Source organism: Camelina sativa, chromosome 6 (assembly GCF_030686135.1).
Source record: "Camelina sativa cultivar CO46 ecotype springtype chromosome 6, ASM3068613v1".
NCBI classification, from domain to species: Eukaryota; Viridiplantae; Streptophyta; class Magnoliopsida; order Brassicales; family Brassicaceae; genus Camelina; species Camelina sativa.
Window position 1 is genome coordinate 20,805,703 of NC_141885.1, and position 25,000 is coordinate 20,830,702.

General features: G+C 34.8%; 6 protein-coding genes and 1 long non-coding RNA gene across 19 annotated transcripts; 3 read left to right on the plus strand and 4 right to left on the minus strand.

Annotated features, from left to right (window-relative positions):
• Positions 1 to 1,511, plus strand: LOC104791944 (F-box protein At3g56470-like). Its single transcript, XM_010517954.3, has 2 exons — positions 1 to 189; positions 326 to 1,511. The coding sequence occupies exons 1-2, from the start codon at positions 158 to 160 to the stop codon at positions 1,395 to 1,397; spliced, it is 1,104 nt and encodes a 367-aa protein (XP_010516256.2). The 5' UTR covers positions 1 to 157; the 3' UTR covers positions 1,398 to 1,511.
• On the minus strand, positions 1,388 to 5,440 carry LOC104791943 (stomatal closure-related actin-binding protein 3). 3 transcript variants are annotated; one of them, XM_010517952.3, is made up of 13 exons: positions 4,509 to 5,440; positions 4,115 to 4,418; positions 3,888 to 4,016; positions 3,695 to 3,787; positions 3,467 to 3,613; positions 3,317 to 3,385; positions 3,155 to 3,238; positions 2,854 to 3,037; positions 2,652 to 2,768; positions 2,513 to 2,571; positions 2,294 to 2,425; positions 2,037 to 2,186; positions 1,388 to 1,910 (listed from the first exon to the last, which is right to left on the minus strand). In XM_010517952.3, the coding sequence occupies exons 2-13, from the start codon at positions 4,397 to 4,399 to the stop codon at positions 1,884 to 1,886; spliced, it is 1,476 nt and encodes a 491-aa protein (XP_010516254.1). In that variant the 5' UTR covers positions 4,400 to 4,418; positions 4,509 to 5,440; the 3' UTR covers positions 1,388 to 1,883. The 3 variants fall into 3 exon arrangements, with proteins under 3 accessions (XP_010516254.1, XP_010516253.1, XP_087310346.1); XM_010517951.3 differs by having other exon boundaries at positions 4,796 to 5,437; XM_087454220.1 differs by having other exon boundaries at positions 4,912 to 5,324.
• A 2,826-nt stretch (positions 5,441 to 8,266) lies between these two features.
• LOC104791945 (adenylylsulfatase HINT1-like) lies at positions 8,267 to 9,946 on the plus strand. The gene is made up of 5 exons (XM_010517955.2): positions 8,267 to 8,470; positions 8,877 to 8,934; positions 9,215 to 9,304; positions 9,462 to 9,579; positions 9,698 to 9,946. Exons 1-5 carry the CDS (start codon positions 8,355 to 8,357, stop codon positions 9,763 to 9,765), a joined length of 450 nt encoding a protein of 149 aa, XP_010516257.1. The 5' UTR covers positions 8,267 to 8,354; the 3' UTR covers positions 9,766 to 9,946.
• Positions 9,947 to 10,206: 260 nt separating this feature from the next.
• LOC104791947 (uncharacterized) lies at positions 10,207 to 10,836 on the plus strand. Its single transcript, XM_010517960.2, has one exon. It carries the CDS (start codon positions 10,355 to 10,357, stop codon positions 10,685 to 10,687), a length of 333 nt encoding a protein of 110 aa, XP_010516262.1. The 5' UTR covers positions 10,207 to 10,354; the 3' UTR covers positions 10,688 to 10,836.
• Positions 10,815 to 13,470, minus strand: LOC104791946 (pre-rRNA-processing protein ESF2). 4 transcript variants are annotated; one of them, XM_010517958.3, is made up of 9 exons: positions 13,240 to 13,329; positions 13,038 to 13,099; positions 12,683 to 12,954; positions 12,509 to 12,572; positions 12,354 to 12,421; positions 12,182 to 12,271; positions 11,959 to 12,089; positions 11,573 to 11,722; positions 10,815 to 11,128 (listed from the first exon to the last, which is right to left on the minus strand). In XM_010517958.3, the coding sequence occupies exons 3-9, from the start codon at positions 12,936 to 12,938 to the stop codon at positions 11,111 to 11,113; spliced, it is 777 nt and encodes a 258-aa protein (XP_010516260.2). In that variant the 5' UTR covers positions 12,939 to 12,954; positions 13,038 to 13,099; positions 13,240 to 13,329; the 3' UTR covers positions 10,815 to 11,110. The 4 variants fall into 4 exon arrangements, with proteins under 4 accessions (XP_010516260.2, XP_010516261.2, XP_010516259.2 ...); XM_010517959.3 differs by having other exon boundaries at positions 12,683 to 12,951; positions 13,240 to 13,328; XM_010517957.3 differs by lacking the exon at positions 13,038 to 13,099 and having other exon boundaries at positions 12,683 to 12,951; positions 13,240 to 13,470.
• A 270-nt stretch (positions 13,471 to 13,740) lies between these two features.
• LOC109133494 (uncharacterized) lies at positions 13,741 to 17,024 on the minus strand. 8 transcript variants are annotated; one of them, XR_015559704.1, is made up of 7 exons: positions 16,902 to 17,024; positions 16,604 to 16,814; positions 16,297 to 16,369; positions 15,905 to 15,996; positions 15,773 to 15,816; positions 14,988 to 15,156; positions 13,741 to 14,333 (listed from the first exon to the last, which is right to left on the minus strand). It is a non-coding gene; the product is annotated as an uncharacterized LOC109133494 (long non-coding RNA). The 8 variants fall into 8 exon arrangements; XR_015559700.1 differs by having other exon boundaries at positions 16,297 to 16,399; XR_015559701.1 differs by lacking the exon at positions 14,988 to 15,156.
• Positions 17,025 to 21,486: 4,462 nt separating this feature from the next.
• LOC147942864 (uncharacterized) lies at positions 21,487 to 24,786 on the minus strand. Its single transcript, XM_087456214.1, has 5 exons — positions 24,570 to 24,786; positions 23,158 to 23,262; positions 22,753 to 23,033; positions 22,537 to 22,671; positions 21,487 to 21,777 (listed from the first exon to the last, which is right to left on the minus strand). Exons 1-5 carry the CDS (start codon positions 24,784 to 24,786, stop codon positions 21,487 to 21,489), a joined length of 1,029 nt encoding a protein of 342 aa, XP_087312340.1.
• Positions 24,787 to 25,000: the final 214 nt, after the last annotated feature.

Below are 25,000 nucleotides of genomic sequence, written 5' to 3' on the forward strand. Positions count from 1 at the left end.
GTTCGTTAACCGTATTAAACCGAACCGGACTGTTTCCCACACAAGTCAACCAAGTCCGTTGGGATGACTTCGATCAGAGATCACCAATTGGATCTGTCGTTGACCCAATCTTAGCGGCCAGGAGATTCGACTCTCGTATCTTGTGGCTTTCTTCACCATGGGTTCCGGAAGAAGGTCGAAGCTTGGATCGTGAGTCCGCTTTCATCCTTTCCTTTTCAAATTGGGATTTTGTAAATTTCAAAGCTTTGGACTCACCTTAGTTTCCTTTACCCTTAAATGTTGTAGCTTTCAATTTTTTGAGACTTTGGGTTTTTTACTTATACAGGTCGAAGAAGAAGGAGACGCAAAAGAAGAAGAAGAGTAAGAATGAGAAAGCAAAGGACCAAACTTTGATAGTGCTTCCTTCTGATCTCTTACAACTGGTACTTTCTCGTCTCCCTTTAAAAGACAACATCCGTGCTTCTGTTGTCTGCAAAACATGGCACGAAGCTTGTGTTTCTCTTCGAGTGGTTGATACATCTCCTTGGCTTGTATACTTCTCCAAAACAGACGACTCCTTTGAGCTTTATGACCCATCAATGCAGAAAAAATACAATCTTCAGTTTCCTGACTTATCCTATTTTCGTGTTTGTTACTCCAAAGATGGTTGGTTACTCATGTACAATGCTAATACTTATCAACTCCTTTTCTTCAATCCGTTTACTCGAGATCGCATACCCGTGCCTCCGCTTTGGAATGCATATGATCAAATAACGGCTTTCTCTTGTGCTCCTACTTCAACTAGTTGTGTCTTGTTCACAGTCAGTTATGTCTCTAGGAATTACATCACCGTCAAGACATGTTCTGCTAATGCTAAAGAGTGGAACACATATGAGTTCAAGAATCAGTTACCGCGAAACTTCAACACTTTCGAGCAGATTGTCTACTCCAATGGTGTCTTCTACTGCCTCACTAATACCGGTTGCTTAGCGCTCTTCGACTCATCTTTGAATTCTTGGAATATTCTTCCCGGGCGACCTCTCAAACGTCCTGGAAGCAACGGATGCTTCATGACAGAACACCAAGGAGATATCTTTCTCATTTACATGTACAGACACATGAACCCGACAGTGCTTAAACTTGACATTACAAGTTTTACATGGACTGGGAGGAAAACACTGGGAGGCTTGACAATCTACGCAAGCGGCTTGTCTTCTGAATCGAGAGCCGAGCAGCAGAAGCCGAGTGGAATCAGAAACTGTTTGTGTCTCTCTGTTTTCCATGGATTCAAGAGGACTTGCATATGGTATAAGGTTGATGAAGAGAGTAAGATTTGTTTGAAATGGAAAAAACAAAATCCATATGAGAATATCTGGATTACGCCACCTCAAAATCTCCTTGAGCACCCTTTTGTTTGATCAAACACAGTTTTAGAATTACTTTTTTCATACAGTACTTTGTTCAAACACATACAATATATTTTGAGACATGCTAATAATAGAAAAGGAGAAAAGTCTCAGAATCTGGTAACAGATACAAACCACTCTTGATTTTGATCTCATACTCATCACTCATAAGCTGATTAACAATGTTGAGTCCTAAGTGAAACAAAAATTAAAACAATCAAACAAACAAACAAACCAAACAAATAGAAATGGTGGCCATATCAAACTGATGATCAAGTAAAAGAAAGAAAGAAGAAACCTGCTGCCTATAATAAAACTCTATGCAGCAACATTGAATGATCAGTAGAAAACCCAAACATGCACCTTCCTTCTTTGAACCAGTGCGAAAAAACACAAAAAAAAGTAGCCGCACACAAACACACAGAACAAGAAAATCCGGCGTCAGGGGAAAAAAAAATCAGGTGGTTCGTTAATGACATTGTCTGCTTCACTGATCACTCAATCATCTGGACCAAGAAGTGAAACCTGCAGATTTAAGCAAGCCTGTCTTTTCAGTTTTAAATGGTATAAAGTACAAAACCACTGTGATTTTGAGAGTCTGAGAAGAGCATTTTAACAGAAAGATTTGACATCATATTAGTTTTTGCTTACATTGCAATCGAAAGCGTATTTTCGAGCAAGGACTATTGCTGCATTACGTTCTTGTTCTGATTCAAAGGTAAGTATGAAAGTTGGACTCTTTCTTGGTTGCCAGAACAACGCCTTGGTAGGATTCTTTATATTGCCTCTAACTCCACAAAGCTGAATAATTTTTTATACCAAAAAGCCATACAAACTTGTAAGAATCATTCATTTGAAAATTAAAGAAACGTTTCTGTGAAATAGAATGAAGAAAGAGTATAAGATACCTGCATGGATGTCGAATATATTTCTCTCGCCTTTGAGATCCATCCTCGAGACAGCTTTATCCTTGTCTTTCCAATGGTAAAGATATGAGACCGGGATGCATAGTCTTGTCCATTCATCTGTGTTATAACCACCTGAAGCAGAGTTTGAAATGTTCAGCATATCACAACATAATTATTAACATTCATTCTGAAATTGTTGAAGAAAATGTTGTAACATACACTGAATTCACTATTAGATTTTCGCATGAGAGACTCAACGCGTGATTGCAAGGCAGAATCTGCAGTTCAATAAGCCAGACATTAGCTTTATTGTCCACTTAATATCTTTGTATCTGTCTATAGTTTCTGTAATACCAACCAGGATCAACTGGATCATCGGTTGTAACTGTGAATTTTTGTCCATTTGAGAGAATGTCTGCCTGTAAGATCCTCCCAACATCAAATGGTTCTGGAGCATACATCGATTGGATGGCACCTAAGAGCAAAGACAATGAACTGCTCAAGCTAAACCTTCATTAACTAAAAACCAAATGATGAAGCAAAGAGATAGGACCAAATACCAGATATAGCTTCCCTTCGACTAGTTTCACATGCTGCACGATACCACTGAATCGAACAGTTGGAAAGATCAGGAGCATTTTCTGAAGCATTAACACGGATTCTTAAGCAAGAGCCGAGACTTTGTTTGCCTTCCAGAACAAATGGACAGGACTTGGATTCCTCAGCTCTCTTGATTATTGCTATCTTGAAATGTTTGATGGTTGTTGATAAAGGCAAGAACAAAGAAGTGAGCAAAGACCAAATCTAGCAAATAAACTTAAGAGCAAATATGTTGAAAACTGAATCCGCAGAAAAACATACCTCTTTATGAAGCTTAACAGAGTTCATATACTTCTGTTGGATTCGATTCCTTAAACCATAAAGCTCGTGTTGCATGCCCATCACCTGGATTACAACATAGTCTTTTATAACACATAGAGTTCATAACTTTTAATGTGGCCTTACTAGAAATTGATGAAGCACCTTTGTTGGGTGATGCATCCGTTTGATTTGCCTAGCTTCTTGAACCTCCTCAACCAATTTCTCTACATCCTATAAACTGAAAACATGAGTTGACTAGAAAACTTTACTGTAAACTATATGTACCTGGTATTAATAGATAACAATACTAACCGGCCCCTGAGCTCTAGAAGCTTCAGAAATCCGTTCTTGTTCTTCAAATGCCTCTCCAAGTTTCAGCACAACGGCTCTTGCAGTTTCGATCTCAGCACAAGCGAATGACTTTTCTTGATTTACTAGTTTCTTTGCATCTTCTGAAGTCTGTCATCATGAGAGTAACATTAATCAGCTTAAGTCGACACATTTTTGCATCAATATCAATCTATACTCTAGTAGCAAGACCTGCTTGAGGAAGTTTCCTAATTTCTTTACTTCAAACTTTTCTTGAATCAATTCACCTTCATTTTGAGTTAACTTCACAGCTAGAGCTTCAACCTATTCTCAGACATCACAATTTGACCCAAGTCTCATAAAAAACATTAGATCCAGAATGTAAAAAGAACTTTATGTAAAATGTGATAAAAGAAATGTTAACCATGGAGATAGCTGCCTCCACATCTTCCTTGTTCTGTCCATCCGTACGTCCTCTCATGTATTCTAAAGCATCCCTTAGCTTCTTCAACATAACATGTCCTTCCAAAGAAGCCACCTCTCTTAATTTAGCCTAAAAAAGAGAGTTGCAAAAAACAGATTTAAACAAAAAAAAGAAGAGAAATGTTGAATGAAAACAGAACAGAGAGAACAGCTATGTAGAAACTAAACCTCATCAGCCAAAGTAACAGCTGCAGCCAAGTTCTTGTCGAATTTACTAGCGAGGTCACGGACCGAAAGCCGCTTGTGCTGATCAGACAAAAGCTCGCTCTCTTTCTCGACGGTCTCTTTCACTGATGGACCTTTATCATCTTCCTTAGGTTCCTCTACGATCTGGTTATCAGGTCCTAATTTGTAAGTTGGAAAATGATCAGAAGCAAAGCTCACATCTACTGATACTGGAACAGCTGATTTAGACAATGTCTCTTCTTCGATTTCAGGACAAACTTTAGTCATTTTTTTCCAGGATCTTTATCTGTTTCAAGAGCAAATCAAGAATCATTAAATAATTCAAATCAAGAACACGAGATTACAGACTACTAGAGAAAGTGCAAGCAAGATGAACCTTATAAGTGAAACAAGGATCAATCTTTGACGTTTGACATAAAGATTCAAATTAGTTTTATTGATCTGAATTGGAAGAAAACTGAGCTCTCTATCTAGTATCCAGTTCATAGGAAAAAAGGACAAAGAGACATAACAAGAAATGAAATATACAATTGCATTACACTAAATTGAGAATGTCTAAATTTCTGCAACCAAACATCGACGTCATGAAACAGGAAACGACAAAAACTCAGGAGAAAAGCAAGTAGAATCAATTTAAACTCAAGACACACAACACAAACTTACGGATATACACACTCAAGAACCAGAAACAGAGAAGAATCTCAAGAGTGGAAGAACGAAGAAGAAGAAAAAGAAGAAGAAGAAGAAGAAGAAGAAGAAGAAGAAGAATAAAGACAGACAACAGCTGGATCTTTAGTCTCTCTCTCTAGTCTTCGTCGTCGTTTGGCATCTTTTTTTCTTTTTTAGCTTTTACAAAAGCGTCAAAGACGACAGGATAAATGAACAATGCAGAGAGAAGCAAAAAAGAAAGAAAAAAATAAAGAGACACTTTTGTTTCTCTCTCTCTCTCTCTCTCTCTCTCTCTCTCTCTCTCTCTCTCTCCCCTCAAAACTGCTTCTTCTTCTTCTTCTTCTTTCTCTCACTCTCTCTTTCTCTTTCACACCATCATCATCGTTAGGGAAACCCGAAGAGTGCAAAAAAAAGAAGAAACGATTATTTTGTTGACAGTAAGTGTGTCTGGGTCTTTTGGTTTGTTGGATTGGGCAAAAGCAACGACGCGCTGTTTACATTGCGTTTATACCACGGACCCTTTAGCTTTTGGTGTGGATCTAATTAGTAATTATGAAGAGGACCCTATCCCTTTAAGTCCTTAACCACCATTGTAATTATTATTACCCCATCTATTGCACCTTAAGCAAATAATCTAATAATAAGATACTAAACTTACAAATCCAATATATAAAGAGTTAGAAAAAATACATCATTACTGGTTTTGATTTGACTAAAGGTCATATTAATGATTTCTTTTTTTTTGGGTTTTGGTTTAATATTAGTTTTGAGGTGCTATATATTAGAAAATAAAACATGCATTAGCGAGACACATAAACCAAAAAACCAAATAATCATTGATATATCAATTTCCGAACAAAAACAGCGGATATATATGTCAAATCCTTCTACATCATGTAATGTTAACTAAAATTAGGTGATCTCGATTACTTAACTATTGTAGTATAAAACAAATATGCAAAAGCATATCGAAAGTTACCAACATTATAAAATAAAAATGGGAAAGGGAAAAGGAAGTTAACAACCATTATTGGGGAGAGGTGAGATACTGTAACATTTGGCGTGTAGTCATGAGTACTACATTTGGTGGAATCTATGTTTTTAGTTGAAAGGTCAAAACTCAATTAGTTTTGCCTTAAATGTAGCTAGCTATCTTACCCGTTAACATCACGAGTTATATTTATAATTACTAAGTATATTAAAGTGAGCTTTTATTTCATTGAATCGTGTGTGGCACATATTTTTATCAACTGGTATAAACTCAGTGGCATATAGCAATCGCTTTTACGCGAGTAATTTTGTAAAAATGTAAACCATCTCTTTTGTTAGCAAGATTGACTGAATTAAACAATTAGTTAGGTTGATAATTATTAACTACGTGGCCCATGCATGGTTGTTTAATTCGATAACCCATCACGCCTATTAATCATGTTTGGACAAATAAACAGAACAATTGGAGAAAATATCATTAAGACCAGTAGTAGAGTGGGGCTATCTATAATCAATTAAAAACACTTTAATATTAAGGAATTTCCTCGATTAAATTCCTAAAGGATAATATTCTATTTTCAATAAAGTGTCAAAAAAAGGCTAAGCAGAGCATGTGATATATTTCAGGTCACGTTAACATAGAATAGATGGATGGTTCAAACATCATAATCGCACTTTTACTTTCTGTTTGTGGTATAACAAGAGACAGTACTATATATAATGAAAGATGCAAATTGACTTTAATTAGATATCAATCAATATACTATTGTTTTATCTTAGTTTTGTAAGCTGTAAAGTATTTCTTACTTAGTTAATTCCTAGATAATAACCCTTTTGTGCCTTAATGATGTGTTTGTGAACTCTGAGCATTAAGCATATGCATGGGGTCCAAGTAGAATCCAATGATACCAAGTCCAAATCTACTCGTCATCACTTTTTTTCACTTCTTGTCTTCTTTTTATTTTTTGCTCTTTTGTTGGCTTTTACTTATTGTCTAAGACGACCACTTTAGTTTTATTTTCTTTTTCCTCTAACCTCTACATATCGTAAAAGTTAATAGGATCTGACGATTATTTATTTTGATAAAGCAAGAACTGCATTTGTGTTAAAAGTTGTTGAGATCAATTGGGTCAGCTAGTTTGTTGCGTAGAAAATAATTTGATCTAAAAGAACAAATGCAGAGGATGATATGAGCATTTCTCTGCCACACCTTCAACTGAGTCTTAGCTTGATACTCAATGAGCTCACCTTGATAAATAGACTCTCTTTAGCCATGAAGATTATATAAGATTTGACTCCAAACTCATGTTTACGACAACATGATCAAATAATATTTCTTCAATATTGAAGAACCCATGGTCTCGTCTCATATGATTGGTGCTTTCTTCTTACATTTCATTAAGATCTACATTTCCCAAAGATTTATTTTGGGGGTTTAAGTCTTTCATATTTCTCCATATATATACACTCTCTTTCTCATAGCTTTGAGTCCAAAACTTTTTATAGAAAATCCAAAACGTTTAAAAACAGGGAAAACAACAAATGAAGATAAGAAATTTCATAAAAGATTATATCATCTTCCCAAAATGATGATAAAGAACATAGCAAGAATAGAATAAAAAGAAGTTCGTTCATCAACGACTATGGACGGAAGAAGACGAGTTGCTTACAAGGAATATCATTGATTTCAAAACTAAAATCAGAGAAAACCATTAATATATATCACGGATTCCTCACAACAAACACACGCAACTCGTCTTTCATTCCACAATCGTCGATGAAGCAACTTCTCCTCATTCGTTCATCCATGGCTGCTGGTGAAACAACGAAGCGGAAGGAGTTTGAAGATTGACATTGTTTGAGATACTCCATAGTTATGATGGTCAAAGATCTGCTTCTTTTTAGGTTAAGATTGTTTCAAAAAGAAAAAAAGAGAGAGAGATTCTGGCTCTGATACCATAGATACGAGTAACAGAGGCGCAGAAAAGTGTTTAGGGTTTTTCTGTATATATTAATCAAAAGGTTTGTACAAGGACATATATATATATATATGGAGACAGAGGAAACCCTAGTTTCCACATTTACGAGAATGAGAGAGAGAATAATTAGTATTAGAGGTGATGATGTGGTTTACACATTTGATGTTGGTTTAGTGAACCGGTTTGTACCGGATAGATTATGATTGTATATAATCAATTGTACATCGACATTTTATACTTAACAGAAACATTTATATTTCCAAATCCTCTCGAGCTTATCTTCATCTTCTTCATAGAGCTTTCCTTTCTGTTCAACATCGATGTTAAACGTATGTATATTGGTGAGAATCATATTGTGAAATAAAAATAATACGCTTGTTTTAGTTAATAATTTTTGATGGATGTCGACAAATAATATTGAGTAACCAATAAAGAAGTGGGCTTTGTGGGCTCTGTGATCTAGTAAGCCCATAAGATAAACTTGAAAAAAAAAATGTGTATGACGTGGCAGAATATCATTGGTTCCGAAAAAGAGATTGGCGGGTGAAGTTGTTGGATGTACCGTCGACGAATCTAGGGTTTTAATGAGCCACCGTGTTTCAATTCTATCATCACATATTTCACCTGTCTCCGCCGTCATGGCTTCCGAGAAAGAAGCTGCTCTCGCCGCCGCCACTCCTTCCGACGATTCTCCCACCATGTAAAACCTTCCCTCCCTGTTACGATCTTTAATTTTGTTGCTCATCCTTCTCTGGTCGATTTGTTAGTAGATCATCAGTTGTTGTAGCTTTATTGTTCCAATTGCCAAAAAAAAGTAATGGGCTGTCCTTTGTGATGTAGTGATGAAGTTGGTTTTGTTAACTATGTAATGATGGATGAGTACAGTGACAGACTTGTTTGAGGTGCTTAGAAGAGTGAAACTGTTGCATAACTGTTGAAATGGCAATATCTTTGTTTAATTTTGTAGTAGAAATGACTTGAGAGAGTTTGAGAGAAGAAGCTCGTTTTGATTTATATGTTTGGTCATTTCCATATAGCCTATTTGTTTGTAGATTCAGTTTGAATTGTTTTTTGTTGAGCTGAATTGATGATGTTGTAACATGCAGATTTGACAAGATCATTAGCAAAGAAATCCCATCCAACGTGGTTTTTGAGGATGACAAGGTCCTTTTATATCCTATAACCCTTTTGATAGACTTTATCCTATTTTCTGCACATCTGGAGATACTCTAAGTAGCTAGCTCAGTCTGCTTACCATTTGAAGCATTCTATGAATATCAAATATAAAGATGGCCTCTGTTTGACTATGTTTTTTTTGCTATGATAATGTCAGTGTTAACAACCGAAATTTGTTTCTTAATATCTTTACCACTTTAAAGCTTGTCAGTAGTTTGTACATACTTCATTAACTGTTCCTGGCATGTTTGCTAAAATCATGTTACAGGTTCTAGCTTTTAGGGACATAACGCCTCAGGGTCCTGTTCACATCCTCCTTATTCCTAAAGTGAGGGATGGCCTAACTGGCCTCTCTAAGGTACCTATTTCTTCACTTTACACCTCTCAAAATTGAACTCTCTCAAACAAAATCTAGACATAAGTTAAATAAATGTTCAGCTAAGAGCATGTCAGTCATTAGACTCGATCCCATAAAGAAACACAATACTAAATAACGTATTATTCTTCTACTGCAGGCTGAGGAAAAGCACATCGACATCTTGGGCCGCCTTCTCTACACTGCCAAGCTTGTAGCAAAACAAGAAGGCCTAGCAGAGGGTTTCAGAATTGTTATCAATGATGGTCCTCAAGGCTGTATGTATTTATATTATATATAGCTCCACTTTTCTATTAGCCTTTATCATATTCAACACATGGAAAATAAAGAGACATCATGATTGGTGATGTTTCTCATATTCTTCTGGTTTTGCAGGTCAATCGGTGTACCACATTCATGTTCATCTCATTGGAGGACGCCAAATGAACTGGCCTCCTGGCTAAAAGGTCTTCTTGAAGTGGATTGTTGTCCTGATAATAAGATTCAGAGGGACGCTTAGAGTTTGCTCCCGTTTTCTTCTACTGTCTCTAATCTCTATAAATAAAATAAAATAAGCTTGGGACATGACTTTTATGATTGTAATGCAAGACCTTGTTTTATGTTATGAAAAGGATGTTTTTACTATTTTCTCTTCTGGAATCTTGTGCTTGCTTTATTTCTAGTGTTGACTCTGTAAAAATTGACTGCGTGTTAAATGTCAATATTAGAAAAAGCTTGTACCTTTTGAGAAACCGGAGAGCCCCTCTTTGAGGAATACCAGAGACGCATGAATTGACCATGTAAACGTCAACTACGTGTTCATGATCATCTAAACATTATAGTTTATAAAAAGGTTGGTAGCGGTCACGTCTTTGCTATTTTCGTATCTATATAGAGCTTCTCGTTGTCTGCAGAGAAAGATTTGGTTTGTTTTTGTTTATTTTCATCTGATTCAGCTCTAACCGCACCTGAATGTTCACAACATACGCTAGTTTCACTTTGTCTTTTTAAGTCATCTCACGAGAATCATATCACTCATCGTACACCAAATTCATGGCAGAGGAGAAACCAAGTAAGAGCCTGACCAGCAGTAGCAGCAGAGGTTCATTCAAGAACAAGAATCCGTTTAGCCGTGTGAAGGACGAAGAGGACAACAAAAACAAGAGAGGATTGTCGATGAGGAAGTCGTGGTCGACGGATTCGCTTGGTCTGCTCAGCAACAGCAACCAGTTGGGGAAAACGATCTGTATCTGTGCCCCTACAAATCATGAAGGCTCATTCCGTTGCAGGCTTCACCGTTCATCAGCCACAAGCCATGGTGCAGCTGCAATGCAACTTCATCTCCCAAAGCCCTTGCTTTCTTCTCGTCGTCTTGATGACCACTAATGTCAGTCTCTTGCTTTGCTCACAAAACCAATAATGTCACATAGTCTCTTGGGCTCCCGATTTTGTTGAAGATTGATTTTTTTCTTTCTATGTGATGTATCCGTCTGGTATTCATGTGTTCATATAATGAATGTTTGTGTACGTAAAAACTTCTTTAAGTCGCTTTTTTGGTGGTGGGAAGGTCAAGTATATAAATTTCTTGACAAAAGTATCCTTAGAGAATAAGATTGTTAAGAGAGAACACAAAAGTTTCAAAATTTGTTTAATGCTTTCATCAGCACACAATGCTACAAGTGTCTGAAGCTTTTCCCTGTTGACATGCAGAAACTAATGGTAAATGACATTCATATGTAATGGAACTGATCGTTAATTTCTCCATTTAGCTATGACCAATTCGCAGTGTCTTCACATGCCTCTTAATCTTTAAGAACCCCCGAATACCTGAATCAGCCAAAACGAATAGACAAAACCATAAATTTGATAACATATGCATGTAAATGAGTTGTGCTAAACCGGAACAGCCAATGAAAACCATAGTGGGGTCAGATATATATGACAGATTCGGGTTGTAAACCTGCACACAGATACTATACGAGTCTATAATCTTGAGCTTAAGATATAACCGATTGGCTATGCATACTGATTTGAGCCATTAGGAATGCCAATGAGGTCTATAAACATAAGTTGGACTAGCAATGCATTAGGTCAATAGGTTTCAATGTGGGCACGATTCCAGGTTTAAGCACCTACTATATATGCTGACATTGATCTACCCCAGGCTAAGCTGCTACTATATATGCTGTTATGTAGACGACCTGTGATGCTCTCACTATTCAACTAAAAGAAACTTAGTTGTTCTTCAAACATAAGAGAAAGAGTACTGACCGATGCTAGAACATCCGTGGAGAGCCCCGGCTTGCTCTGAGATGTCTCATTTTTAATTGAATTCTTCTGTCTAAACTGGCGAATCACCCTCTGCGGAAAGACTGGTGCTGCTTCAGCATTGCTACCCGATTCTTCCTGAATCTTTCGTTTCTGCCCACCGCAAAAACAGAAACATTACAAACCAATAATCAGGTTAGAGTAGTGAGAATTACAGAGAGAGAAACTAACAACAGAATTCCTCCTAACGAGAGGGCCTACAAGTCAACTCTAGAAGATTTGATAGCAAATATAAAGAGATCACAAGCTAATAAATTTCCAGACAAGAAGACATCGACCATATAAGAAAATAGTATTTCTGAATATACAATATTAGAAAGAGTGAGCACCTTTTCCATTCGTGCATCTATCTCAGTCATGGCACGCGACTTCTCTATCTTAGATAGATAAAAGTCCTTCTCTCTCTTTGCAGCAGAAAGAACCATGTTTAGTTTCTGTTCCCGTATAGCACTTTTGTATGCTGCACAAAGCAATCCCTTTGTAGATTAGAGATCATATAGAAAAGTAAAATGGTCAAGAAGTTCAGCAGAGAAATTGTGTGGTTAACAATACCGATTTCTTCAGTAAGATCATCCCATTTAAATTTGGTCAAGTACTTGATGTTCCAAATATCGTAGTATATTGATGACTTCTTTTTCCCCCCTGAGAAAAGAAGACAGCAAACATTAATAATCACTTAAACATGTTGTCAACTATACATACTGATATGATTCATTAGGAATACCAATTTGTTCTCCATTCAGCATATCTGCAACACGTTTAGCTACACTTTTCTTAGCAAACTCCACCCACCTACAGTCAACGAACAGAATAAGATATTAAAAAGAATCCAAATTATCAATGTGGAGAAGTATTTTGAACCCATATCTTTAAACATACCCTTCAGAAAATATTTGCCCACGAAATCCACCAGCCCGCTTACGGTGCACTTGTGCTTCAGCATCTGAATAGAAATTGACTAATGTATCAGCTAATTTCGAAAATACAGAATGACCAAGACGTGTTTTTAACATTAAACAAGGACTCAAAAAGTATATAAAAAAAAAAACTCACTTTCAGGTGCAAGATAAATCCTTCCAAGTTCTCCAAATTGAGAGAGAATCTGGCGAAGTCTAACGTGATCCATGTGTGGTGGGATACGACTCAAGTAGCAAACACCTCTATTGTCAGCCTTAGAAGCTTCCTTAAGCAATTTCTCTTTCAACTTCTTTTTCTTCCTATCAGCCTTTTGACTACTCTTCATTGTTTCCTTCGACTCCTCCTCCTGGGAAATCCCATTCGTAGGCTCGTGAGATTCCTCACTCTGCATCCTTCTTCAACAGCTGCTGAAACCATCACACAAAAACAAATTCTTCAGATGACTATACAACAAAGTATGAATTTTTTTTTTTTTTTAATCAAATTTTACAATTGCATAAATGTGTGGACTTTAAATTCTCAACTTGCAGATGAAAGAGGCCCTCTCAAACCCTAGACAACAGAATCAACAAAATTTAATTACTGGACCTCCCTCTAATCGGGATTTTGGGAGATGATAATGAAACAAGATGAATCTTCAACAAAAAATCTCAACTTTTTCGTCGTTTCTAAAGGAAAGCAGGAAAGTTTACCCAAATTAAGTAAGTAAGAGGAAGCTAGCGACGTCGGCGAACTTGTATCCTCTGTTCGGAAGGTGAAGAAGACGATGTGTAACTTTGTTTAGCTTGTTTGGCCTTTAGGGTTAAAAATAAATTCGGTTTATGTATAAAACCGGTATTTCGGTATCCGGTTATTGGTCGGTTATTTAGATACAAAACCGGTCCATCACTTACATTTACAGAGGATGTTTTTAGGACTGGAACAGCCGTACAGAGATAACTCGTGATCCTATTCTATCTTCGTTTGTTGGACTTACACGATCACACTTTTTATCTCATGTGATTGCGCCAAACACAAGAAAATATCAGACAAGAAACAGTTGGAGTACCAAGGTATCTTCTTCCATATTCAGGATTCCTACAAGCTATTTTAGTCTTGACTCATTCATGAGACACATTGAAACCTTGTAATCGATAGAGTATGTTACTCTCTCTTTTTCCTCATTTTTGATCGATCTCTATCGCTTGTAATGATCAGAATAAAGAAACTTGTACTAATTAAAGAAGCATAAAAGAGGACACAAGTAGAGACATATGTTTTTTTCATACATTGTGTTGAGGTCCACACAAGTAATGGCCTTTGTCCATATCTGCCAATAATTCATCAGTGTCACAGATACGGAAAGTCATAGTCTTCGTTCGTCATCACATCCCCGGATGTTGAGTCGTCTTGACCTTGAGGAGGAGGAATCGGTGTACTTTGCTCTTGTTGTTGCTGCTGAGTATCGACACCATCTTCTTCTTCTTCATTACTGAATAATGCATCAACGTCAAAGAACCTGTCCTCGTCAGACATATCAAACAAGTCTTCTTCGTTGCTGTTAACCAATCCCCTTTTACGCCTTTGGTTGTTTCCCAACGTAGTAATATAGTACGGTTTTGTAGCCGACTATGCCTTTCCCAGCGTTGATCTTCTTAGCAGCTACTTTAATTTGGGTTCCAGTATCCTCCATTGCTGCCACGTTTCTTCTGTCTTCCGCCTCGGCCTTTACCTAGTTTGGTCCTCTTGGTGGAATCGACATAGGAGTTTTGGTTCGTTTGAGAGATTTCACAATTTGATCCGATGGCTAATTAAACAAACAAAACATAGAGCAGTCTTAGAGCAAGTCCAATGGTCGGATATAAATTTGAGTCTCTTATAAGAACTTGTAGAATCCTAACTAAAATTATCACCTCTAACTAGTAATTATTAACTATTAAGGAAAGAGTATCATCATATCACCTATGATTACTCAAATCTCATATATTACTCTAATATACATTAATTATATTTTTCTATGTAATTTCTTTAATTATGTCATTTGATTATGGTTTGTGCTTATATATAAGTTGTATCATTCCATTTGATAATACACAACAATAATAATACAATCATATTCTCTCTATTCACATGGTATTAGAGCCACAATGATCTAACGATCAACTTCGTTCATGTTTATAAGCTATGTGCTTCTTTTGTTTAGTTTTGTTTTAAGTTAAGTGCTTCCACATTCAAGTTCATCATGAACCTCTGAATCTAAGCCATTGAGCTTCTTTTTATTCAAGTTTACCATCTTAGACCTCTGAATCTAAGTCAAGTGTTTTTTTTTCTTTTATAATTTTTATTTTTAAGCCAAAAGTGCTTCTATCATTCAAGCTTATATATCATAAAGTCTTTGAATCTAAGTCTAATTTCTTTTGAGAAAAACACAAAAATAAGAAATCAGATCTCCTTCTCTAACCATCGCTGATGCCAGCCACCTCAACATCACACAACTCGTCACCGTATCGGGTCTTTAGCAAATCTTATTCAACAACAACAACTCATCTTCTCAATTCATAATCGGATCTCCTTCTCAACACTTGGACTTGTCAATCTCAAGCCGTTATTTCTGCTTCGCTACATTACCCCTTGAAATTAAGGGGGCATATTAAGGAAAGAGTATCATCATATCACTTATGATTACTCAAATCCCATATATTACTCTAATATACATTAATCATATTATTCTATGTAATTTCTTTAATTATGTCCTTTGATTATGGTTTATGCTTATATATAAGTTGTATCATTCCATTTGATAATACACAACAATAATAGTACAATCATATTCTCTCTATTCACAGTAATAACATTCAAGGAACAATTCTGATGTTAAATGACGAAGAAAAGAGTTTTGATAAGAGTCCAGACTGGCCAGTGTAAATGCTAAGTTCAAGCATTTATTCTCAAAGCATCTAAAAACACTACCTAGATGCAGAGATGCAGAGATAATTATATCCTGAACCAAAGTAGAACTACTACTTGTCCGAAATCTCATGTCTCCGTGAATAATAATAGATTACTTCTAAACATAACTAATATGCAAAACGAGACAAGCTAAACAACAACTGCAGAAGAAAACATGCAAACTTTGTAAATTCAATAACACACTAAAGAGAGTTGACTTTACAATCATATCATATAGAATAGCATCAAACAAAGAGAGTTTAAAAAAATGACAGAGATGTATAACAAGCAATATACCTGGAACTGCATTAGAGCCTGGGTAAGCTGCAGCAGCGCTTCAACTAAGCAAAACAAGGAGCAAGAGATGTGAAAGTGTCTACCAATTTGTTAAGCCTTGTCTGCAACAGAGCTAACCAAAAAAAGACTTACTAGTAAAAAACAAGTAAACCATCCTAATTCCAAAGTCCTCAGACTCATTAACTCCTTTGTTCATACATGTGTTTAAATCAGCTACTGAAAACCTGAAATCACAAGAACAAGAAAAAAAACAAATCATAACAAGCAAAAGAACCAACGTCCTTACAATATCAAGCCAAGTCTGCAGCAAAATAAAACCAGTACACCCTAACAAAGAATGAACAAAAACATATCAAAACTTTTGTAACAAGCCAACGATTTCCAACTGAGCAGCTAAATCAGAACAACAATCATAAGCAAAACAATGAAGCTTGCACAATTTTTTGAGACAATAAGAAAGCTACAGAGAAAATTGTTCTAATCAAACCCAACAAATAGGTTCATTTTTATAGCTAGGAGAGTACCTGTTCGTGGAGAATTCGCAGGGAACCAAAGCACTTTCCTCGAACCATCACCCTCATTCTATGCTTCTTTCTCCTGCATAATCCCAAGGTGTGATGTCTAGTGCTAAACAATAAAAACAAACCATCAACCCCATCAAGCATATACCTTTCTACACATTAACTCATCTGAAGTCGAACCATCAGTAATTTGAACTAAACAATGATTTACAAAACTCCTTAATTCTTCTATATATGAAGACGCAATTGCATGATCGAGTATCAAAGGCTACTCCATCAAAACCGTGGGAGATTGAAAAGAATTACTTACCTGGGAACATTGTAAGTGAGAGGGATAAGATAATTTGAAGGAAGACCAGCGACATGTCCTCCAAATTGATGCACATGAACAACATAGATCCCAGCTCCACGGTTCATGTGTTCCTCATACTGACCATGATTCAATCCGGGAACAAGACTTGATTCTAGTTCAATCTCCTTCGATTCCAGTCTCCTCCTATTCCATCTTCAACGATTCCAACCTATTCAATCTCCTCAAATTGAATCATTCGCGAGAGAGAGAGAGAAATCATGCCAAATAAATTTTTGCTCTCAATAAAACTTTTTACCCAATCATGCGCTGACATGCCACAGTTTGTTATCTGAAATCGAGTATACTAAATAAGAGGAACTCTTCTTTTTTTTTTCCTTTTCTGATTTTTTTTTTCTACTTTACTGATGCAAACGTGATTATGTTTAAACAAAATAGTCTTAACGAGGCCTTTTTTTTTTTTTGGCCTAATAGTTAATTGAATTCTCAGCTTGTTTTATATGTAATTATGTACTCACTAAACGCTAAGCTGATAGTAAGCTACTCACTTTTGATCGATCTTTCTCGTTTATAATCAGATTAAAAGAAACATGTACTAAGTGTACTAAGTAAACGACGACACAAAAACTTAACGAGTTCGGGTTTCCATTAATGTGGAAAATCCACTATATATGTTTATTTATACATTGTCTTGAGGTCCACACAAGTCGTACCCTTTGTCCATATCTGCCAATAATTCATCAATGTCATAGAACTGGGCGGGATTCCAAGTCATACTCATTAATCTTGAAATTATTTTTGATTATGATTCAAATAAAAGGAAAATAAAATATCATATTTTTAAAAAATCTTGAAATTATTTAGACAAATGATTTGATCTTCTGGCACAAAAATTGTAAACCAAATATTATATTTTTTATAACTTGAATTTTTTTTAACAACCATAACTGTAATTTTTCCAAAACTATAATATTAATGATCTATTCTTTTATTATCGGCAAATTGTTATTTGAGGGATTATGATGTTATGGTAAGTATATAAAATATTGATCAATGATATATATATATATATATATATATATATATTATAGAAATATTTGGAGTTAGAAGCCTATTATAAATTAATTATTTAATTGGACAGTTAATGCACTAATCCTTATATCAATTTATATCTATAAGAAGTTACACAAGCTATATGAGAGTTACAAAATGCAATAAATACATAATAATATATTTTAATATTTATTATGTTTCTAATTGTTATTAGTCATTCATTACAATACTAATAATATTATGGAGGTTACAAAAGTGTCAACATATAACAGAAGTAAACAATTTCAATTAAATGAAATTTAGTACTTTAAAGATGGATATAATTATTAATATGAGAGTTACAAAAGATGTGATAGAATATGAAATTTACTAAAATATGTAAGAAGATGCACCAAAAATACATTTATTAGTTGTTTTGAGTATTAATTTTTTAGTTAATATAACTATAAATATATGATAGGAATTTCAACCTAATCAAATTAATATGAAAGTTACAAAATATGTGACAGAATATGAAATTTAATAAAAAATGTGAGAAGGTTCATGAATAAATACATTTTATATTTTTCAAATATAAATAGGTACTATGAGTCAAAGTCTATGACTAATAATATATGATAAGAATTTCAAGCAAAACAAATTAGAATTATATATATATATATATATATATTCATTTCTTTCTTTATAAGACATATACTTTAGTTATTTCTCTCTAAATAATTCTAGTTAAATATATATATATATATATATATATATATATATTTAAATCTACTTTAGTTTTTTTTAATTAGAATCAAATTGAAAAATAATGTAATAATCATATCATGTTAATTATTTCTATTAAAGTTGAGAAATAAAAGAGAAAATCATTATTTTGGTCAATATCCTACCTAAATTAAAGAATAAATTGAACATCTTATAATCAAATTGGAAAATAATGTAATAATCATATCATGTTAATTATTTCTATTAACTTTAATAAATAAAAGAGAAAGTCATTATTTTGGACAATATGCTACATAAATTAAAGAATAAATTGAACATCTTATAATTTATAATATCAAATTATATGTTGTCTTAAATATAAATATAAATAATATAATATATTTCATATAAAGTCAATTGAAAAAAACATATCATGTTAATTATTTCTATTAAAGTTAAGAAATAAAAGAAAAAATCATTATTTTTTGACAATATGCTACATAAATTAAAGAATAAATTGAACATCTTATAATGTATAATATCAAATTATATTTTATTTTAAATATAAATAATATAATGTATGTCATATAAAATCAGTTGAAAAAAATATACTTAAAATATTAAAAAGAAAATGATACATGTCATAAAAAGAAAGTGGCAAATGACAATTTTTTTAGAGCTTGTCAAAAGAGAATTTTATTTTATTATATAAGATTCTTACATTTAGGATAGACTGGTAGAGTAAAGTATGTGGCAGACAAGCCAATGATAATTAAACTTTGTAATCATTAATTACAATAAGATAAATAAATACTACTCAGCCAACACAAGAACAAGAACAAAAGCTTTCTCGTCCATCTCCATTTAATGAACTGTCGGCAATTTTCTATCCTCCACAACCAAAAACGATAATTACTCTTTTAAATCTGATCTGTTTTCAGGAGTGTCGTCGATCAACACCAGTATAATTTGATCTCAAAACCCCTATCTAATGGAGTGATTTAATAATTTGTGTTTTTAACTTGTCCATATATATTTTAACAAAAAAAAAATCCATATATATATTAAAAAAAGAGTTAATTGGAGTTTTGATACGTTTTTGAAACATAATTATCAAAATGATACACTCACTATTTACAATTAGAGAAACCCACATTTGACACTGTTCCTTTGTTTTTCTTTTCCTTTTTTGTCATTCAACAGTTTTATTAATTACATTTGCTGTCATTGTACTTTTCTTTTTCTCCCTATTTCTTGATTTCTCAAATAATGATTGATAAATTTTTGTTTTAGAAAACTTCTTAGGTACACAAAATCTATATTTTTTCTTTACTATTTGATATGAACTTTGTTTAATAATTCTTTTAATATATTATATACATCTTTTGTATCCGTACACATTTTTAAGTGTACAGATGTCTATACACCTTATTAAGTGTACAAAGTTTGTACATATTATTAAGTGTATTGATGTCTGTACACCTTTTAAGTGTACAGATGTTTAGACACAAATGTACATATGTTTAGACATAAGTGTACAGATGTTTGTACACATTATTAAATGTACATATGTAATTTTTACAAAACCATTGCATTACACACATTTGAAACTGTAAGTATTAAACAAATTACATCTGTACACTTAATAATGTGTACATGCATGATGCATCTATACACTTAATAAGTTGTATAAACATTTGTACACTTAAAAAAGTGTACAAAAAAGTGTACAAATACAAAGATATAAAAAAATATTTAATATTGTCAAATAAAATCATCAAACAAAATGCATATCAAATTATCAAGAAAAAAACATATATTTTTTTTATGTGGAAAAAATTTGGAAAAAGATATATTAATAAATATTTGAATAATTAGAAAAAGATAAATATGATAAAAAAAAATGAAAAAACAAATCTAAAAACAAGAAGACCCTTACTTGTAATTTTGCACATTTAAACCCAACCCTACATTTTCTCTATCTCACACCATATCTATTACACACACAGTACATATGGGGAATTTTTCTAGTTTTAAATAGTAATTGTACTATAAAACCTATTATGTTTCCAAAATGTATTGTTTTGCTAACAAACCCAAAAAAAATTTGCCACCATTGTAATTTTAATTTTTTAAAATAAGAGTACAGATGTGAAATGTCTCTATCGTTAAAATATGCATCTTAAAACAAAATTTATTTATTTGAGTTGATTGGCTTTACAACAAATCTCCTATATGTACCTCACCAAAGTTCAAACCCACTTAGAGTTTAACATTATACATCAATAGTATGGATTGTTTTGAACATAATAAATATTTGTGTTTACATGTGGAAAAAAAAATCTCATATTTATTAAGCATTAACACCTTTATTTTGATCAATTTTCATAAAAAAATCTTGTCATGTTGATAGGCAAAAACGGAAAATTTAGCGTTTGCTTTTACAATTGCATTCTATGTATTAAGAGTTAATTTGCAGAGATTGACATCGTTTACCAAAATGTGTATCAAAAGCTTTCAGTCGGCAAATTATTGTAATAAGGGATGATAGAGTTCGATTTCATCACTTTGCATGCAGCTGCTGTTTGTTTTTGCAACGAGTACTGGTGACAACAATATTCTCAGTCAAGCCTAAAAAAAGGTTTTTTTTTCATTTGCTTGGTTTACTCTCTATCGGTGTTAGATTCGTGTGCCTTACGCTAATGGATAGTTATTCGCATGTTTTACTCTATGATTGGTGTTTTGTTTCTGCAATGAGCTAAATGAATCTTTGCAACATCAGACTTAAAAGAACCTACCTGGTCAATACGGATCGGAATCTTGATTCAAACATTTAAGCTTTCAGAGGAAAGCAAAAATCTCAGGAGAAGAAGAAGCCATCAGTACTGTTTTATATCTGTATCTTTAATTATGTGTTAAGTGTAAGTTTTGATATAAGAAGATGTTGAAAAAATTGTGTATTAAGTGTGTTATATCAAGACATTAAAAGCAACGAGAATTATGTCTCTGGTTTTGGAGAACATTGCCCATAAAAAAGGAAACAGAGCTATTAACAACTAGTAAAAAACACATGGAAATCTTATCTCTGATATTGACCAAAATGCATAAGTATGAGTAGGCTGAGATCAGTGAGTGCAATCTTTTATCATTCCTTCTGTGTCGAAGCCTTCAAATAGACCATAACTGCTGGAATCCTCATCCCCGTTCAGTGAATGTGGCTTAATGAAATCAGCGAAGAAACCTTCAAAATCCTCTGGGATCACTGGTTCCTGCTCAAAGCTGGTCAACTCAGGAAAGTTATAAGGAAAAGGCTGCGTCTGCGGCTTCTGATGCTCTGCTGGAAGTAAACAGTACTGTGGCTGTTGATACACCATATCATAAGGAAGAATCGGTGTACATTGCTCTTGTTGTTGCTGCTGAGTATCGACACCATCTTCTTCTTCTTCTTCATTACTGAATAATGCATCAACGTCAAAGAACCTGTCCTCGTCAGACATATCAAACAAGTCTTCTTCGGTGCTGTTGTCGTTGCTCAAGCGAGTCATGGCCATCTTGGATCTTGAATCTTGATCACCTTGCGGAGGAGGAGGAGGAGGCAGACTCAGCTCTTGTTCTTGTTGTTTAGTAACGCCAACATTTTCATCCTCTAGCGTCGTCGTCATGAGAAACTGTTGTTGTAGATAAGCAAAATCATAATAAGGCTGCAGTTGGTGACCTTGAGGAGGAGGAGGGAGAATCGGTGCACTTTGCTCTTGCTGTTGCTGCTCAGTTACGACACCATGTTCTTCCTCATAGTTTAACAATTCATTGATGGGGTTAAAGAACCCGTCTTCTTGGGTCATCACCATCCCGGATCTTGAATCTTGACCTTGCGGAGGAGGAGGAGGAGCAAGCTGTTGTTGAACGCCAACATTTTCTTCCTCTAGCGTTCTTATAAGTTGCTGATACGCATAATCATAATAAGGCTGCAGTTGGTGTGAATCTGGCCGGGATGCCCCAAACTGCCATTGATGAGGTCGGTAAGAATCTAGCGGGCCTGGCCAAAACTGCTGTTGTTGATACGCCAAATCACGAGGCTGCGGTTGATAAGAATCCAGCGGGGCTGGCTGAAACAGAGGTTGTTGTCGATACGCAATATCATGATGAGGCTGCGGTTGATAAGAATCCAAAGGGGCATGCGGTTGATGAAACTCGACACTAGGAGGCTGCTGCTGCACAACCTTCTTCTGCTTCTTATTCTCTTCTTCCTCTGCTTTCTTCTGCTTATTTATTGCTTGTGTGCTCCGATAGATCTTGCACATAGAATAGCCCTACGTATACGCACCAACCAAAAGAAAACTCACAATAAAATCAAAAAATAAAAAAACTTAATAACTTGGGAATCAAGAAACGCATGCATACCTTACGTCATCATCAGCAGAAGGACACTGATCAATCCAGTATTCATGCATCAACCAACTAGTTTTTTTGCCATTAGGTCGTTTCCCAACGTAGTATGATAGTGCGATTTTGTAACCAACGAGGCCTTGCCCAGCGTCAATCTTATTGGAAGCAACTGTTGCGTGCCAGTATCCGCCTTTGGCGACACGTTTCTGCCTTTTGCCATCTTTACCCATCTTGTTCCTCTCCGATATAAAGTACCATTCTGTATCATTAGCCTTCTTGAAGTCCACTACATATTTCCATAACAAAATACAAGTAAGCGATTGCACAAAGAGAAAGAAGAGATAAAGGTTGATAAAAATAAACCTAAATAATTAAGAATCAATAAATTTGTTCTACAAGAGGAGACAAACCTGAAAGTTCTTCAGGATTGGACTCGTAGATGTTCACGAGATGTATAGAGAGGGTGGCCAATAAGTCTCTGTTTCCGCCCAAGTAGTCTTGTTTCCGTCCAAGTAACGAGATGACCTCCAAGTCTTTTGGTCTATAGTTGACACCTGGTGGAAAGCAAGGTCTCGTTGAAGGAGAAGAAGACATGTGATGATCATCATCAGCTGAAGAAGAAGGGATCCCTGACGGTTCCGGTTCCGGTTCTGGCAAGGATCTTTCTTTACGCTTGTTTCTTCCAGGCATCGACATCATCGAGTAGCTTTAGACAATCAGATAGCAAAGTATCAAAGTACGTAATATGATTTTTAAGAGCTTCAACGTAGGTTCATGATATATGCATGTATCTTTTATTTATATGGATTGTAATAAGTCGGTGGCCATATATATATTATCTATGAATTTTATCAAAATTTTGAAAAGATATACAATATGTATTTGGATTCGAAATAGATTAGATTTAGATATGTTTCGAGACTTATTTGATATTATCTTCGTTCATCAAAATATATTTAAAACTTTTTTTTTATCTTTGTTATTCAAAAATAAGAGAAAAAGAAAATAAAAAACTGACCGGTGAAGAACTAAGGTTTGCGCTGAGATATCTCATTATAAGTTGATTTATTCTGTGTGTAAACCCTTCACCCTAGCTAGCTAGGTTGACAGTTCCAGGCTGGAGCTGGATTGAGAGATTGGTGATCAAGTTCATAAATTTGTCGTTGATGACAAAAAGCATCAGATAAGTAATTATTTACTTATTTACTCAGAACTCAGATAAGTAATTAATCCACTTTGCCATTCTTGCTGGTTACAATCCAGAGCACTCGAACAGAACAGCTTGTAATCTCTCAGTCTCTCTGCAGGTCTGTGTTTATGATATCCAGATACATTTAACAGTGAAAAAGTTGCTATTTCATATGAGTTGCTGTAAATAATCTGAGAGTTAATTTGCAGAGGTTGACTTTCGTTTACCAAAATGTGTATCAAAAGCTTTCAGTCGGCAAATTACTGTAATAAGGGATGATAGAGTTTTGCATGCAGCTGCTGTTTGTTTTTGCAACGAGTACTGGTGACAACAATATTCTCAGTCAAGCCTAAAAAAAGGTTTTCTCATTAGCTTGGTTTACTCTCTATGGGTGTTAGATTCGTGTGCCTTAGGCTAATGGATAGTTATCCGCATGCATGTTTTACTCTATGATCGGTGTTTTGTTTCCGAAATGAGCTAAATGAATCTTCTGCAACATCAGACTTAAAAGAACCTGGTCAATACGGATCGAAATCTTGATTCAAACATTTAGGCTTTCAGAGGAAAGCCTAAAACCGAGTCTTGCTCCTCCTCCTTCTCCGCAGGGTCAAGATTTAAGATCCGGGATGGTGATGAGTTCTTGGTCGGTCGGTACAAACTGATAACCCGGCGGGAAAACGAACGGTTTCTTCGAGAGAGAAGAGAAGTTATCAATGATCGAAGGCGATGAAGAAGGATTGTCGCGGTTCTGTTTTGGTGACGGTGGTTGCGTTTGCCATTCCGGCGGTTGGGTTTGCCGTTCCGGCGAGGAGTATCTTGCTTTGCACTTGTTTCTTGGTGGAATCGCCATCGGAGCTGGTTCGTTTGAGAGATTTCGAATCTTAATCGTTTTGCACAAGTAACAACATAATGATCATTTTTAACCTCTATTTATATTAAGGGTGATTTACAATGCTCCTATGCGAGGGCAATGTAGTTTTACTAATCATCATCACTAATATTTTGGATGTGTGAATATAATGATCTTTAAATTTATTTAAATCAATTATTGATTAAATTTTCAG

Excerpts from the sequence above, each read along its gene's own strand:
- LOC104791944 (XM_010517954.3), top strand. The coding sequence starts at position 158 with ATGGGTTCCGGAAGAAGGTCGAAGCTTGGATC. Across the intron at positions 190-325 it reads AGAAGGTCGAAGCTTGGATC|GTCGAAGAAGAAGGAGACGC; the intron begins GTGAGTCCGCTT and ends TTACTTATACAG.
- LOC104791943 (XM_010517952.3), bottom strand. The coding sequence starts at position 4,399 with ATGACTAAAGTTTGTCCTGAAATCGAAGAAGAGACATTGTCTAAATCA. Across the intron at positions 4,017-4,114 it reads CTGTTACTTTGGCTGATGAG|GCTAAATTAAGAGAGGTGGC; the intron begins GTTTAGTTTCTA and ends TCTCTTTTTTAG. Across the intron at positions 3,239-3,316 it reads GGATGCATCACCCAACAAAG|GTGATGGGCATGCAACACGA; the intron begins GTGCTTCATCAA and ends GTTGTAATCCAG.
- LOC104791945 (XM_010517955.2), top strand. The coding sequence starts at position 8,355 with ATGAGCCACCGTGTTTCAATTCTATCATCACATATTTCACCTGTCTCC. Across the intron at positions 8,471-8,876 it reads TCCGACGATTCTCCCACCAT|ATTTGACAAGATCATTAGCA; the intron begins GTAAAACCTTCC and ends TGTAACATGCAG. Across the intron at positions 9,580-9,697 it reads CAATGATGGTCCTCAAGGCT|GTCAATCGGTGTACCACATT; the intron begins GTATGTATTTAT and ends CTGGTTTTGCAG.
- LOC104791947 (XM_010517960.2), top strand. The coding sequence starts at position 10,355 with ATGGCAGAGGAGAAACCAAGTAAGAGCCTGACCAGCAGTAGCAGCAGA.
- LOC104791946 (XM_010517957.3), bottom strand. The coding sequence starts at position 12,938 with ATGCAGAGTGAGGAATCTCACGAGCCTACGAATGGGATTTCCCAGGAG. Across the intron at positions 12,422-12,508 it reads GGGCAAATATTTTCTGAAGG|GTGGGTGGAGTTTGCTAAGA; the intron begins GTATGTTTAAAG and ends CGTTGACTGTAG. Across the intron at positions 12,090-12,181 it reads TGATCTTACTGAAGAAATCG|CATACAAAAGTGCTATACGG; the intron begins GTATTGTTAACC and ends TGCTTTGTGCAG.
- LOC147942864 (XM_087456214.1), bottom strand. The coding sequence starts at position 24,786 with ATGGCGATTCCACCAAGAAACAAGTGCAAAGCAAGATACTCCTCGCCG. Across the intron at positions 23,263-24,569 it reads ACCGACCGACCAAGAACTCA|TACTTGGACGGAAACAAGAC; the intron begins TCACCATCCCGG and ends AGGTCATCTCGT. Across the intron at positions 21,778-22,536 it reads TCGAGTTTCATCAACCGCAT|CAGCAACAACAAGAGCAATG; the intron begins GCCCCTTTGGAT and ends GTCGATACTCAG.